This window comes from Schistocerca americana, chromosome 1 (genome assembly GCF_021461395.2).
Source record: "Schistocerca americana isolate TAMUIC-IGC-003095 chromosome 1, iqSchAmer2.1, whole genome shotgun sequence".
Classification (NCBI taxonomy): Eukaryota; Metazoa; Arthropoda; class Insecta; order Orthoptera; family Acrididae; genus Schistocerca; species Schistocerca americana.
The window spans coordinates 892,991,759-893,007,757 of NC_060119.1; the positions used below are offsets into that span (position 1 = coordinate 892,991,759).

Consider the following 15,999-nt stretch of genomic DNA (forward strand, 5'->3'; position numbering starts at 1 on the left):
CATAATTGGTTGAGAGAGCCGATTCGCAGGTCGAAGTAAAGTAAGGACGTAATAATTTGTCCGTCACTGTTGACGTTGTTCTCGACTGATCGCTAAAATCGTTATTTTCATCATCCGCTACTACCGAGGCACTGCGGTGTTGAGGCCAATCTTCTGTTTGGTAGAGACTACTTTGTTTGCGTAAGTAGTTCCGAAACATTTACGAGGCGAAGAATGGGGTTGTACTGTAGAAGCCGCGTTTTCAGCCCCCTTTGGTGTTTTAATGTTTGAGAAAATATGTTACGAAAAGTGCACGGCGTTGTGCGGGAGCAGGTTGGTGGGCTGCGCGTTGCGCCTTTGAGCAGGCTGGCGGCTGAACGCAGGCGCGCGCCGTGGTGCCCGCTTTGTTCGGGCAGACGGTGAATTTGAGATCACGTTTGCGCCGCCGCCGCCACGATAGGCAGGCTGCTCCATTGTAGCGCCCTCCATGTGCGCCCTAGGCTCGTCGCGACGCCGTAACACTGAACAAACAACGATGCCGATCTGGAAAACTCGTCCCAGCAGTTCCTGCCGAGGCGGCCGGGATAACGTCTGGCGCATTCAGTGTCTGCTAAGCCGTCCTGTCACGGACCGTGAAACCATTCGTGGACCAGGAGCTGGTCGAGTATTGTGACGTCACAGCGTGGAATTTCACGTTGCACAGTATGCCGAAGCGCGGAAGACGTTTTGCTTAGCAGAATTTGGGAGACACCATATTCGATTACGTCATTTGCACATTGAGGATACATAAAAAACCCGCCGTTTCTTGTGCGATTTGTCGCAATAAAAAGGACCGGAACGGCATATTGGTGGGTAAAGCATTTGCCTATTGTAACTTTGAGTGTTATGGAAGTATGCTGTTTAAGGCAACGGCGCATTTAAGATTTATAAGAGAACGCGTCGTTCCTGGTTCGATTTATTACAATTGAATGTCAGTTAATGGACATGCCGACGGGTAAAGCCTTCGAGATATCGTAACATAAAAGATACCGATATCTAGAGCGCCTCTACAACTTCATTGTAGTGGATAGAGGCGAGGAATTGAGAAATCCACAGGAAATGGTTCGCGCCGCGCTATGCTTTCTATGTATTCACTTTCAGGCTTGGTAAAGTATTTTCAGACTTACTTATTACTTTAGTGGAAGTGTGTTTTGTAATATACATAACAGCGTTGTCTTTTGGGAGTGTGTTACTTTGATTTTGTGAACACGCCAGGGAATGAATGCAAGATTGATTTCTATGTCACTGTGTGAATCTATCTCAAATCAGTAGTTATTTATTCTTCTAAACAACGTTCCGAAATGTGGGATACATAATTCCTTTTTAAATATTGCATATGACTGTACACAAAAAGACACCTGTACATGCAGGTACACACACACACACACACACACACACACACACACACTTACAAAAAATTGACAGAAAAATTGCTGTAAACAAGTTAGTTTTTTTTACTTTATCTACAAGATAGATTACTCACAGTAGGAGATTTGTGCATTTCTTCTGTAAAGTCTTGTATTTCACATGCTTTAAAAATTCTGCTACTAGAAGCAACGATCTAGTAAGAAACACCGTAGGACTGTATTAAAAAGTAAGAATGATGGAACAGTTTTTATCTTATGTGTTACACCACAGTAAATTTTTATCGCCCTATTTATAACGGAAGTTTTAAAAGCTGATACCCGTACCTGCCTCGGGCATGGATGTGTGTGATGTCCTTAGGTTAGTTAGGTTTAAGTAGTTCTAAGTTCTAGGGGGCTGATGACCACAGCTATTAAGTCCCATAGTGCTCAGAGCCATTTGAACCATTTTTTTTTGTATCGTGTTGATTAATATTGAAAGTTTTTATTTATATCTATCACAGACAGCACATAGACAAAGGAGGAAAAGTGTGTTAACATAGCAATTTTACGTGCGTCCATTTCGCAGACAAACTGCGCGATTTGCGATAGGTGAAAAATGCTGATAGAGACCGGCGCGAACGCAAATCACTGGGGTTCGGGTAAATATGTATTAAAAATGACAAAATATGTACATATAATATGGGCTTGAAAGTATAAAATATGAAAAAAAATACGGAGACAAAGCCGGCCGGAGTGGCCGAGCGGTTCTAGGCGCTACAGTCTGGAACCGCGCGACCGCTACGGTCGCAGGTTCGAATCCTGCCTCGGGCGTGGATGTGTGTGATGTCCTTAGGTTAGTTAGGTTTAAGTAGTTCTAAGTTCTAGGGGACTGATGACCTCAGAAATTAAGTCGCATAGTGCTCAGAGCCATTCGAACTATTCGTGCTCCCGTTGTCTGTACACGTTCTTTTTTATGCCTTCCATAATCCTTACATTGTCTTTCAGTGATATTGATATGTTTTCAGTGCCTTAATCTGACGCGATTCGAAGCAATAAATGCTTTTGATGTACACTGAGTCCTCTTTAGAGTATGGTTTTCAAGCCCTGTACCCCAACTTGTTAGTACTGATTCTGGTGGCAAAATATTATCGGGACGCATCTCTTTAAATGTTGAGATCCTACTGGTAGCTTTCAAAAATACTTTTTTCACATTTGATATTAAACTATCAACATATCTGTAATTTATCCTTACGCAGTCAGCTAATCTATTTATTCCCTGTGCCAAGGAAGTTACGTGGATCATCTTAGGATATAAAACATTCAGAACATTAGCAGCTCCAAACATATAAGGAGCAGCATCGGTAACCAACAAGAAAACTCGTTCGTGTTTTACGCCATTAGGCCATAAAACACCCATAACGTCATTAAAGAGCTTTTGCTGATGTTTGGTATTTATGTTTAAGAAGTTCTTCACACGCCTAGAGAAAGGATTGGCTCCATTTATTTTCAAATAGTCGTTACTACATTGCCAATGCACCGCCCTTGTGTGTCTCATCGATTGCGACCCATATAGGACCATCCTGAATTAAGTCTCGAACTGACGCCAAACAACCCCCGTAAATGCTGCTGACAAAATTTTTTCTAACAAGGAGAGGTTCCCAGTGGTGCAATCGACTTTTTGCAACCACCTAGACAGTGGCATAGGTTAAGAACCCAGGTATCACACTTTGAATCAATTCGCTCTGGTGGGCCCTCGTTGACGTCTAAAAGCCGAAAAAGAATTTAGCCTGTTCCTTTAGAACATTAATTGACTGGAAAACAAGGTTGCAGGTTCGTATCCTGTCACGTTGGATAATTTTCTTCATCAGTCTCGCTGTTTAAAGTGAGGTTATCTTCTGTACACTCTTCGTCACGAGTCGACTCGTTTGCGATTCGTTCGCCCACCGCTATTGTGTTTGCGTTTAAAAAATCGGAGACGCTTTCAGAAAGGAGAGATCTCTCCTCGTGTAAACAGACAATGCATAGCGTAAGGCTTTCGTGAGAGTTCTCATTTCTTCGTCAAATTCCTCCATTCTGTCGCCATGATATTTGCTGGTTGATGAATTTGCGTTGTCGGACATTTTACATGCCGCAAACTCACAAAAAAAAAAAAAAAGAAAATGCACGAGGAAAACGGAAAAAATAAAAAAGAACTGAAACTTCCTGGCAGATTAAAACTGTGTACCCGACCGAGACTCGAACTCGGGACCTTTGCCTTTCGCGGGCAAGTGCTCCACCAACTGAGCTACCGAAGCACGACTCACACCCGAGTTCGAATCTCGGTCGGGCACACAGTTTTAATCTGCCAGGAAGTTTCATATCAGCGCGCACTCCGCTGCAGAGTGAAAATCTCATTCTGTAAAAAAGAACTGATTTGTGATTGATAACTGCAAATACACCAGTGATTTTGAGCTCAAGGGAGAAATGAGAACAAATAAGAAAGTTAATACAATGGTTAAAGTGACTCGGAAAAGGATTAGAAAATTTAAAAATATTACATTTGAAGCAAATAACCGGAAAAAAGGAACTTGACAGGAATCGAACCCGCCATCTTAGGTTTTCCAGGCATTTGCACAATCCATTACGCTTCGACGGCAGTTGAAACTTAATTTAATGCACTAGAGGAACAGGCTAAATTGTTTTCCCGCTTTTACTCGTGAACGAGGGCGGCCCACCAGGGCGAATGGATTCAGGGTATGATACCTGGGTTCGTAACCTACACATGTGCTGTGATATTAGAAACCGCTGCTCAGTCGACACGGATTTTTCAAAAAATGGTTCAAATGGCTCTGAGCACTATGGGACTTAACATCTGAGGTCATCAGTCCCCCAGAACTTAAAAGAACTACTTAAACCTAACTAACCTAAGGACGTCACACACATCCATGCTCGAGGCAGGATTCGAACCTGCTACCACAGCAGCAGCGCGGTTCCAGACTGAAGCGCCTAGAACCGCTCGGCCACAGCGGCCGGCGACACCGATTTTTCACAAGCATCACAAAACAGTACGTTACCATATGTGTTCAAAGACTGGTTTGGGAAATCGTCAATATATTTTTGCAATTTGAAACAGAGCGGTTGCTTATCCTTTGTCATTATTATGTACATATGAAAAGCCACACGCACAGACTGAGATACGCAACTTTTATACTCGAAAGAACTTAGACGCGAAAATCACACATGACACGTAGCGGCAAAACTCATAGTCTTGAATTACACGGACGGAAAGTTATACATTCAGCTAGCGCACTACCTTGTGGAAGTGCGGGCAGACGTTGCACGAGTATAACAGTAAGGAAACGTTTAATGCTGCAGCTCCATTGCTCGCATCGCTGGCGTGAACTAGCCCGTTTGTTTGTAAGGTGTAATTATTTTGCGTTGTACGCGAAAGACAATCGAATGACGAAACAGAAAACGTGGGGGAATAGAAATAATGTAATATATCTACGACGAAGACGGCGTATCAGGTACCGTCTGTAAACTTCTCCGTGATCCCTTGCACCCTGTTTAGACTGATAGATTTCAAGGACGTCGAGGGTAACCGATAGCCTTTACTATCGAAAGAAATTGCGCTTTAGCTGCCTTAATTTAATACCATAGTCATTACTACAAACAAGAACCACATTTAATAATAGCGTGTTTATAAATGTGCTTTCATGAAAGCATGTAGCTTTGGTGAGAGATTTTCACTACAGTAGGTGGCTAATAGGGAAGGGTATGTTGACAGCAGTGGATAACATGCCAAAAGGTGCTCTCCCCCCTCCCTCCGAAAACATCAGTTCAGTGCTTCACGCTCTGGAAGAGATTTTGCTTCTATCCGTCTTTCCATAATCCCTGGGAAGCAACAGTAAAAGGCTTGCAGGCTATCTCAAGGACAAGGCAGCTTCGGATGGAGCGATTTGTGTTTTCGCTTAGTCCAATCCGAGGCCAGGAATCGCACTTTGAAGTGTCGTTTAATGAATTTTTTTATTGCTGACACACTTTTAAAAAAATCAGTTTTATGTAATGTAGCGTTGAAATCATGGATTTATGCTATTTTGATGACAAAATATGGATTAAATTTTGAAATATGGGAAAATATAGAAAATGAAAGTTACATTTTGCGACTCCAAATGTCATGATTTATGTAGGAAACTTCAAAAAGAATGAAATTTACTTAAAACGAAAAAAAGTATTTACATACTAATCCGGGCTCTACAAATCATGATGGCGAGCGCATTCTGCATGGTACAGCTAAAATCTGGTGCATTTTGTGATGAGAAATGCACCCCGTCTGAGGATGGCTGTGCATTGGTTGCTGTGAAGAGTGGAGGGGAAAGGACGAATTGTAACACCACCCTTAAATGTAAAGCACCGCAAATTTCTACACTTCATAAAAAGTGTTATGTAGTTTGACAACATATACTCCTATGCAAGAAGTTATCATAAAATTTTAACTCTTTCTTGCCTCTCTCTCTCTTCTTTTTTAGTCATGTAACTGGTTTGATGTTTCCTGCCATGGAATCCTCTCCTGTGTCCATCTTTTCATCTCACAGTAGTGCTTGCAGCCTAGCAGTTCCTTGCTGGATGTATTCCAGTCTGCCTCTTACACTACAGTTTCTACTGTACAGCTACCCCCCACCCCTTCAGTACCATGGAAGTTATTCCCTGATGTCTTAACAGATGTCCTTTTAGCCTGTACCTTCTTCTTTTCGGTGTTTTTCATATATCCCCTTCCTCATTGATTCTGCAGGCAACTTCCTCACTCTTTACCTTAACAGTCCACACAATTTTCAGCATTTCTTCTGTACCACTATATCTGTTCTGTTCTGGTTTTCCCACAGTCCATATTTCACTACCATACAATGCTGTGCTCCAAACACCCGTTCTCAGAAATTTCTTCGTCAAATTAAGGCCTTTGTTTTATACTGGTAGATTTCTCTTGGCCAGGAATCCCATTTTTGTCAATATTAGTATGCTTTTTATGTCCTCCTTGCTCTGTCCGTTGTGAGTTAGCGCGCTGCTTAAGTAGCAGAATTGCTTAACTTAATCTACTACTTACTGTTCCCATTTCTGCTACTTCTCAGTACTTTCATCTTTCTGCGATGTACTCTAATCCATATTCTGTACTCATTAGACTGTTCATTGCATTCAACAGAACCTATAATTCTTTTTCACTTTCACTGAGGATAGCAGTGTCATCAGCGTATCTCTGAGGATAGCAGTGTCATCAGCGAATCTCTTCATTGATATGCTTCCATATTGAATTTTAATCCCACTTATGAACCTTTCTTTCATTTCCGTCATTGCTTTTTCAATGTATAGATTGAACAGTAGGGTGAGAGACTTCATAGCTGTCTCATGTTCTTCTTAATTCGAGCATTTCATTCTCGATCTTCCACTCTTGCACCTCTTATATAGCCGGCCGGGATGGTCGAGCGGTTCTAGGCTCTACAGTCTGGAACCGCGTGACCGCTACAGTTGCAGGTTCAAATCCTCCCTCGGGCATGGATGTGTGTGATGTCGTTAGGTTAGTAAGGTTTAAGTAGTTCTAAGTTCAAGGGGACTGATGATCTCAGAAGTTAAATCCCATAGTGCTCAGAGCCATTTGAACCATTATATATTACCATCTTTCCCTATAGCTTACTCCTGTTTTTCTCAGAATTTTGAACATCTTGCACTATTCTATGTTGTCGAACACTTTTTCCAGATCGACAAAGCTTATGGATGTGTCTCTATTTTTCTTCAGACTTGCTTCAGTTATCAAGCGCAGCATCAGAACTGCCTCTCTAGTGTCTTTACTATTAAACATCACATCGAAAAAATTAAGCAGTGACCATGAAACTTGGTGATTGTGGCAGTAATTTTCTATATATTCACCCTTTAATGCAACACATTTTTTTTTCTAAAGGAAGGATAATTTGGCGAAGAACTTGGTTGTAGAAGTCTCTATTTTGACTATTCAAACAACATTCCACCTCAAATATCACCATTCTTGGAATATCTGCTACATAATGGTTTCTTCATCGTAGGAAAGTGGAAGAAGGCATGGGATATCATAATTCAACAAGCCCAAAGAAGCAGCATGTACAATATTTTCTTTTTTTTTTGAACACACACACACCTCTGCCTCTAGATAGCTTACTGCTTCATCAGGAGATTTCGGTATCATACTCCTGTGGCAGTTTGCCCACTGTCAAGACCATAATCTGTCAGCACAATGCTATGGCAGTCCCAAAAAAATTCTATATCACCTTGCTCGGAGATGGTTTGGTCTTAATTTTCGGCGGAACCACGTTTCCCCTACTTGCTGTGCACCTCTTTCTTGGGGTTAAGAGTGATAAGGCCAGCACTCGTGCATGGAGATTAGATGGCATAAGAAGTCATCTGGATCGTTATGGCCCAGCTGAAACATTTCTGCTGCTGTCTCGGTTCGGCTCAGAATTACAGTGGCATCACTCTTCAACGAACCTCGAAAATTTCTGTTTCTTCTACCTGCCTTTAATTCCCTTTCCCTCCTTTCTCAGCTTGTGCTTCTCCTTCTTATAAATGCAATCTGGTTTCTGTACAAGTTTTTATCAGTGGTGTCTTCAGAATTTCAAATACTGTCATTCAGTCCACAGTGTCAAAAGCTGTCTCTAAACTTACAAATTCTATACTGACGGAAAAAAAATTTGCAACACTAAGAAGGAGTTGTGCGACAGAATTGAAAGTTGGTGGGCTGTTTCTACACCAGGAAGGTGACATCCATTCAACCTTCGCACCAGTCGCACAAGTAGTGATAGTAGTGTCACTATGTGGATGCAAATCAGGTTTGCTCTAAAGACGTGCTGTAATGATTGTGAGCATTAGTTACCTTGTAGATAGGACGCCGTGAGTTGATTTCGTTCAAAAATGCCTGGAAGGTGGCAGAGGACGCCGTGAGTTGATTTCGTTCAAAAATGCCTGGAAGGTGGCAGAGACAGGTTTGCTTCAAATACATGCTGCAAAAGTCATGAACATTAGTTGCCTTTGGGATTGAACATGGTGAATTGATTTTAGTCAAGTATGCCTGGAAGGCAGTGCAGAGGCCAATATCAATACTTCATCTAGTTTGAATGAGGTTGTGTAATAGGGCTATGAGAAGCTAGATGTTCCTTTTGTGGTATTGCAGAAGGACATGGTCACGAGAATGTACCATTGCAAGAAGACCAGGCTATGGACGGCCACATGGCACTACCGAGAGGGAAGACCATCTTGTTCGGCATATGGCTTTGGTGCATTGAACTGCATCTGCAGTAGTAATTTGAGCAGCACTTGGCACCACAATGACACAACGAACTGATACAAATTGCGTAGTTCGAGGACAGCTCCGAGGCAGATGCCCTGTATTGTGCCTCCCACTGTCCCCAAACCACTGCCATTTGCAGCTTCAGTGGGTCGTGTGAGAGTTCATAAGACGGCAGGGTGGAGGTCTGTTGTGTTTTCTGATGAAAGCTGGTTCTGTCTCAGTGTCATTGATGGCCGTGGGTTGGTTAGAAGGAGGCCAGTTCAGGTCCTGTAACCAGCCTGTCTGCGTGTTAGCCAGACTGGACTTAAACCTGTAGCTGTGGTCTGGGGTGCAATTTTGTGTGATAACAGAAGCACTCTCATGGTTCTCCTCCCACACACAGACAGCAAATTAGTTGGTCAATCTGGAGATTCGACCTATTGTGCTGCCATTCATGAACAGCATTCGACGGCGTTTTCTAACTGGATAACACTCGCTCAAGTACCGCTGTGGTAACCTAACGTGTCTACAGAGTGTCGACATATTGCCTTGGCCTGCTCAATCACCAGATCTGTCTCCAATTGAGCACATATGAGACATCATTGGACAACAACTCGAGCAGCATTCACATACTGCATTTACCGTGCAAATACGACAGGCATGGAACTCCATCCCACAAACAGATATCCAGCACTTGTGCAACACAATGCATGCACATTTGCATGCTTGCATGCAACATTCCAGCAGTTACATCTGTTATTAATGTACCAGCATTTCACATTTAGAATGACTTTTCTCGTGCTTACATTAACCTGTTATCGTGCTATTTTAATCACTTAAAAATGCTATATAAACAAATGTATTCCCAATATTTCATTACTGTACATTACTTATTTTTTGGTGTTGCAATTGTTTCGCGGTCAGTGGACCCTATCCTCTAAGGTAGGTGGTAAGGTCAATAGTGCACTGCGTATTCCTACACTTCTCCAGAACTATAACTCATCCTAAGGTCAGGCTGTACCAGTTTTTCCATTCTTCTGTAAATAATTTGTGTCAGTATTTTGCAATCATGACTTATTAAACTTCTGGTTTGATAACAAGCCTGTGTGCACCTATCGGCACCTATATTTTTCGGTTTTGGAATTATTATATTTCATTGTAGCCTATGGCTATTGCCTGTGCCTATAATATCTTGCATACCACTTAGAATAGTTTTGTCATGGCTGCTTCTCCCAAGGATTTCAATAATTCTGAGGAAATGGCATTTATTCCAGGAGCCTTGTTTCAACTTAAGATCATTCACTGCTCTGTGAAATTCTTCTTCCAAGTCATCTTCATATACCTACTCATTCATTTTCCTTGTATAGCCCTTCTATATATTTCTTCTGCTTTTAAGTTTACCTTTGTGCTTAGTACTGGCACAGGAGGCATGTATCTCTCTCCTTGTCATGCGTGCTTCAACAGCCTTGCATTTGTTTTACGGCCATTCCTTCTAAGCCATTTTATGTTGGACAATAGTTTTCTGCTAGTCTGTTTACTCTTGTAATTTTGTGGGTAAATTACCATTCAAATTTTCTTTTATTCCAGGTCACCCTCCTCCAAAATACAGATGGCTTAAAGATGGAGTTGTCCTTAATGACTTTTCATCAGAACCTTTCTACAAGATCATCAACATCCGAAAAGAGGACAAAGGAAGTTACCAGTGTATAGCAAAAAATGATGCTGGATCAATTTTTAGTGAGAAACTGGATGTCACTGTTGCATGTGCGTAAAAAAGTAGTATAATTTGTCAGATTTCTAACATGTCTAAACCTTTTTGTGCCTTGTTTAGTAATTGCACATTTTACAATGACAGATCTTAAATAGAAATGCAATTATTTGTTAAAAAAATAAATTCAAATGACATTATGGAAACATAGACACCAAGTCAAGTAGCACTAATTTATGAAAAACATGCACAGTATTTATGAAGTGTTTATATTTAAAATATGTTAGGGTTCTTTAATGATTAGCAGTACTTGCTTACTGTACCTCACTCTTTTCAGGTCATTTCACATGCTTTTAAAGTAAAATTGCAACATACTTTAGCATCTGTTTGACTTTTTATGGTAAATCACTAGCCATCAAAGCCTTGGCTAAGCTGACGGGGAGTTAAAAACTGCAGAGCAGATTATATAGATGTGTGCAGTTTTCTAAAATATGACAGAGCTGTAGAGTGTAGCTGACCATAGAGAAAATCACATTTGTATATACATTTCACATGTATATTCCCACAGTTAGCTCAACAAAGTGGCAGTAGATTATTTTGGAACAATCACTGAAAGAGAGAACATGAGGAAATGTCACTGGGAAGAAAAAGAAACTCTTCATTTAATAATGAGAGTAGCCTGTCATTTAGCTCAATTGTTATCCTATTGTCTGACTATTTAAGCAACACAAATTTCTTAATCAGAAAATTTGTCATTATGAAGTACATGTTGTGACAAGGATTTATGAAGTGTATCCTCCATGCAGAATCAGATATATTTACTTTAAACTGTTATAACTTTCCTGTGCATCATTGCAAGTTTTATGTTCCATTTCAGTGCCTGAAAGTTTCATTGTTTATGATGCTCAGATTAATTTAATAATTTTTGTCCTTTTACTCATCTGTTTTTTAGGGTATTTTGTGCTGAGTTTACTTAACGGACTGCTCTTTTTTGTGCATTCCTTTGGAATTATAATTGTTTTTCAGATATGGGTATATTTGAAGATACTGAAGAGAAGATAGTGACTGTTGAATCGGGCAAGGCAGCTGTTTTGGATCTGCCAAGAATAGATAGCCATCCACAGCCCTCTGTGACGTGGATGTCTGATAGTGGCACACTTCCATATGACAGAAAATATGCCTTCACACCCGGACAACTTATTATTCTGTCAGCTGATTCAGGAGACCAGAGAGCATACAGGTTTTGAAATTTATAAATATATTTTACTTTTGTAGCATAATATAATTATTTAATGTATGGATAGTTTAACAGCAGAAAAGCCTATTCTTTTTGTTATACACAGGGCTCGAGCAACAAATACACAAATTGGAAAGGAAGAAAACAGTGCATACATAAGGTTGAAAGTTGAGGGAGATTCTGGAAAAGAAGTTGCACCTGAAATTATCATTAAGCCGCAAGATATGCATGTTGTTAAAGGACAACAATTGGCTGAACTGAAATGTATAGCAAATGCAAGGTAAATGACTGCTAGTTTCAGGAAATTAATGTATAACTATTGAACAGACTGTTACTAGGCACCTCCGGCTTTTTAACTTCTTTCTTTATTTCCTTATTAAATTTCGATGTAGTGTTAAACATTATTTTCAAAAGACATTCCATAATTTTGTAGAGAATTTTTCTAGTTGGAATATTTATGAATTATTTCAAATTCTGCAGACCCCTGCACGAGTTGGAGATACTGTGGATGAAAGATGGAATTATGATAGAGAATGCAGGCATATCATATGACTTCAGTTCATTGTGGAACAATACGCTATCATTATTGAACGCTAATCTGACTTACACGGGCCTGTACTCGTGCCAAGTTAGACTGCGCAGTGGTGGTTTTCCAGTGGTTTCAGCATCTGCAAATGTCATGGTTCTTGGTGAGTCATCTTTTGTTCATTACCACAACCTTTTTAATGAAGTAATGAAACATATTTTTTGTGATGCACTGAAGATTCTTTCTGACTTAGTTGGTTTTTCTAAGAGTGTAAAAAAGTTAAGAACATGAATATAAGACCTGTTAATATAACATTTTGATAATATAACATTTTGAACAATTTGTTTGACAGAGAAACCATCATTTGCAACCAATCTGAGAACTGAAACTTTGGGAGAATATGGAGCAACGATTTCAATTCCATGTGAAGCCTTTGGCGTTCCCATGCCTAACATTGTTTGGTTTCGGAACACTGAAAAGGTTGACTCAATACCAGGCAATAAGTATGTCTTTTATGTATGATTTTGTGTTTTGTAATATGTGTTCTAAAAGTTCGTTAGAAGTGAAAGAAATTTACATTTTCATGACTGCATTTTAACGTTTCAGGTACACTGTTGTAGAAGATGGATCTTTAGTTATAAAAAAGCTAACTATGGAAGATTCTGGAATGTTTCAGTGCTTGGCAGCAAATGAGGCGGGAGAAGACTCAGCATACACATGGCTGAAAGTAAAAAGTAAGAATCTTAATATCAGTTCACATTGCATAAAATAGTAAACTTTTCATTTATGTTGATGCAGGCTTCCAGGAGGAATATTTAATGAAGATGTGTGTTCATTCTTTATGCAGAATTACTTAGTTGTATATCTAATTACTGACTATGATTAAATACAGGGTGTATGAAAAAGAACTCCCTAGTTTTAATGTGTCCTACAATCTATTCTAGTTTTTGATGTTTGATTCATCAACCCTAAAATATTGGCTCCCCTGCGGTTGGCAGGTCTGCTTGACCTTGAGACGGTACCAGTGCTGTTTTCTTCCTCTGTTCCCTCAATTCAGTCCAGGTGTGCTTCCATGCAGTGCAGAACTACTCAGCAACAATGTGTACTGCGCAACAGAAAGTGCAGTGTGTTATTTGGCTTGTGAAAACTGAGTCAGTTATAACAGTGTGATGTAATTTTAGACATCAGTATGATAAGAACCACCTACAGCAAAAACTACCTGTCATTAGCTTTCCAGGAAGGTGGAAGGTAGGGCTGGCCCGATATCTTGGCCCCCACGAAATCCCACTGGAATTTTTCTTTTGGGGCCACATAAAAAATGTTGTATACAGTAAAAAGCTCGGAGACATCAATCATTTACCAGAAAGAATCGTCACAGTGGTTGGGACAGTTACACCTGAAACGTTGGTGAATACATGGCGAGAAGTGGACTAACATCTCGACATGTGCAGGGCAACAAATGGATCCCATGTTGAAGCCTACGAACATTAAACAAAACTTGAAGGAATTCTCTTTCATGATATGTACTCATTGATGTAATTTTTCATTTATTTCCCCATTAAATTTGTACTTAAAACTAGGGAGTTCTTTTCAAACACCCTGTATTTGGATTTCATTCTTTTGAATGTCATTAAAGTGATTAACTGAAAACTATGTTTATCTGTGTTCAGTTACATTAAAACATTACGCACAAGTCTGTGTAAGTTACATATCAATTATGTATAAGTATTCTTACGTGGATAATGTGTGCAGTTTCATTTAAGTGATTTCATAAGTTTTTATCTTTGCAAACCACTTCTTTTTCATATTATTTGGTTGGGGAAGGTTGAAGTAACCCAAAATAAATGCTTTTTCGTATTTTTTGGTAGAGGGAAGGTGAATTGAATGCACTTTCCTAGAATGACTGGTACTATTGTCTGAACTCTCAAAGATACTTTTGTGACGATAGTAGACTCTGTATATTAAGTGTGTCAAAACTGGCATTTACATAATTTTTATCTGCTTGTTTATGTCCATTTCATCATCCCGCAAAAAACACATGACAGTTTTTTCCTGGCTGTCTTTTAAGATCCCCCATTTCCTGCTTTATATGTGATGAGAATATAGTTGAGGACCTGTGTGCCAGAATACAAATCCTCACTCTGAACATTTGACACAGATACAGGTTTTTTTTTCATCTTGTTTTGTGATGTGTGAATCATACTTCATCTGGAATTTTATGCAGTATATTTACTGCTTTCTTATGCTGAATAAGTACTTTATTCAGATCATGTAGCAAACCTTACAGAACTCAATTTATTGTATTCCCCTATTTTCAGTTTAGTTTTATTCCTTTGGAACAGTTTCTTAGTGTTACCCTGTACTTTGTGAAAGATAAGACACCAAATATGCAAGAGGAACGCCGTAAGAGGCCTAACACATTCTGCAGGAAGTAAGACATCATGATCCAGTTTCCTACATAGTAAAGACTCATGCTCAGTTATGATGAAGAATACTTGCTAGTTGTGACACTGTCGTTCCTTTTTAAGAATAAAGAACTGATTTAGAAATTTGAAACTAAATATATTTCATCTTGACACTGAGTGCTGATATACCATTATTGATACCATGCAACCTGATTTCATTATTATTTCATTTGTTACTACTACTACTACCACCACCAAACACCATCAAATAAGTACCACCATCACCACCATTACTGCAAGGGCTGATCAACAAAGACTGAGACTGAGTATTGGTGGATAACTTCAGGTAACCTCAGTGAAGTGTTCAGAATTTCATGTGGCATTGTCTTTACGATTATACATAATCATATGCACAGGAGCTGTGCTTGTGCCTGCTGGGTGCCACATTTGTTGACTCCCGAACAAAATGCTGTGCAATTGGGAACAAGCTGTGAAGTGCTGTGTCTCTTTGATGATGTGCTTTTAGAATTAATTATCACTGCCAATGATTAATTGCTGCATCATTATGCTCCTGAAGGAAAAGAAGCGAGCACAGTGTGGAAATCGTCAGGTTTTCCAACATCAAATAAGGCAAAAGTTGTTCTATCTGCTGGGAAATCACATTTTTTGACTGTCATAGAATGATTTACTAGCATGCAGTTCCTCCTCACACTACTGTTACAGCAGCATACTGCATGTCTCTATAGACTAAACTGAAGAAGCATATTGCAAGGAAAGCTTCAGGACATTCCATTTAAGAACTCTGAAACAATGCTCAAGAAAATTAAGCAATTCTCAAAAACATGACAATGACCTGCACCATGTGCTTAAGGACTGGCAGATGTGCTGTAAAAAGTGCATTCAAGTAGGAGGAGGGGTACTTCGAAAAAGATCATGTTAACATTGAAATTGAGTAATAAACATCTGTAAAAAATAAATTAATAAATAATTTGATCAGTCCTCACATTATTAACAGCATTTCCACAAAGTATATTTATGATTCATTAATTCACTCCACTCATTATGTCATTTTTGTATGCTGTCCTTTGGGTATGTAATGAGAATCATGAAGAGACTGTTAGCAAAATATTACTTTAATTGGCTCTAAAGCCTAAGCAGAAGAGAAGAAAGAAGCTGAAAGATGATTGCTGAGATAACAACTGGAAATGGTGGTGGCTTGCATGCATCAATCTATCAAATGTCACAGATGAGATACCATGAGTGTTTCTAATGGATCTTACCTTTAAATAGCTAAAATTAAGAAACATTTCCTGCAGTTCTTGATTCCCAAGTGCTAAATTGGCTGTATCAGGCAATCATCATAAACTGTTATAGCAACTAGTACTCTTAGGCCATGTATTTGAGCAGCTGCATCAAACTGTATTGTTTTGCTTTGTGTTGATTATTTAATAACTAATGAGAAAACAGTTCCACATGAACCTCAGACAGCTAA

General features: G+C 39.6%; 1 protein-coding gene across 1 annotated transcript in view; it reads left to right on the forward strand.

Moving 5' to 3' along the window:
* The window catches only part of LOC124614550 (protein sidekick), a 629,897-nt gene that overhangs the window by 494,332 nt on the left and 119,566 nt on the right, over window positions 1–15,999 (forward strand). Inside the window, exons 3-8 of the mRNA XM_047142952.1 lie at window positions 10,219–10,395; window positions 11,366–11,579; window positions 11,683–11,856; window positions 12,057–12,265; window positions 12,455–12,605; window positions 12,709–12,836. Coding sequence (XP_046998908.1) covers window positions 10,219–10,395; window positions 11,366–11,579; window positions 11,683–11,856; window positions 12,057–12,265; window positions 12,455–12,605; window positions 12,709–12,836 — 1,053 coding nt within the window. The remainder of the gene's footprint in view (window positions 1–10,218; window positions 10,396–11,365; window positions 11,580–11,682; window positions 11,857–12,056; window positions 12,266–12,454; window positions 12,606–12,708; window positions 12,837–15,999) is intronic.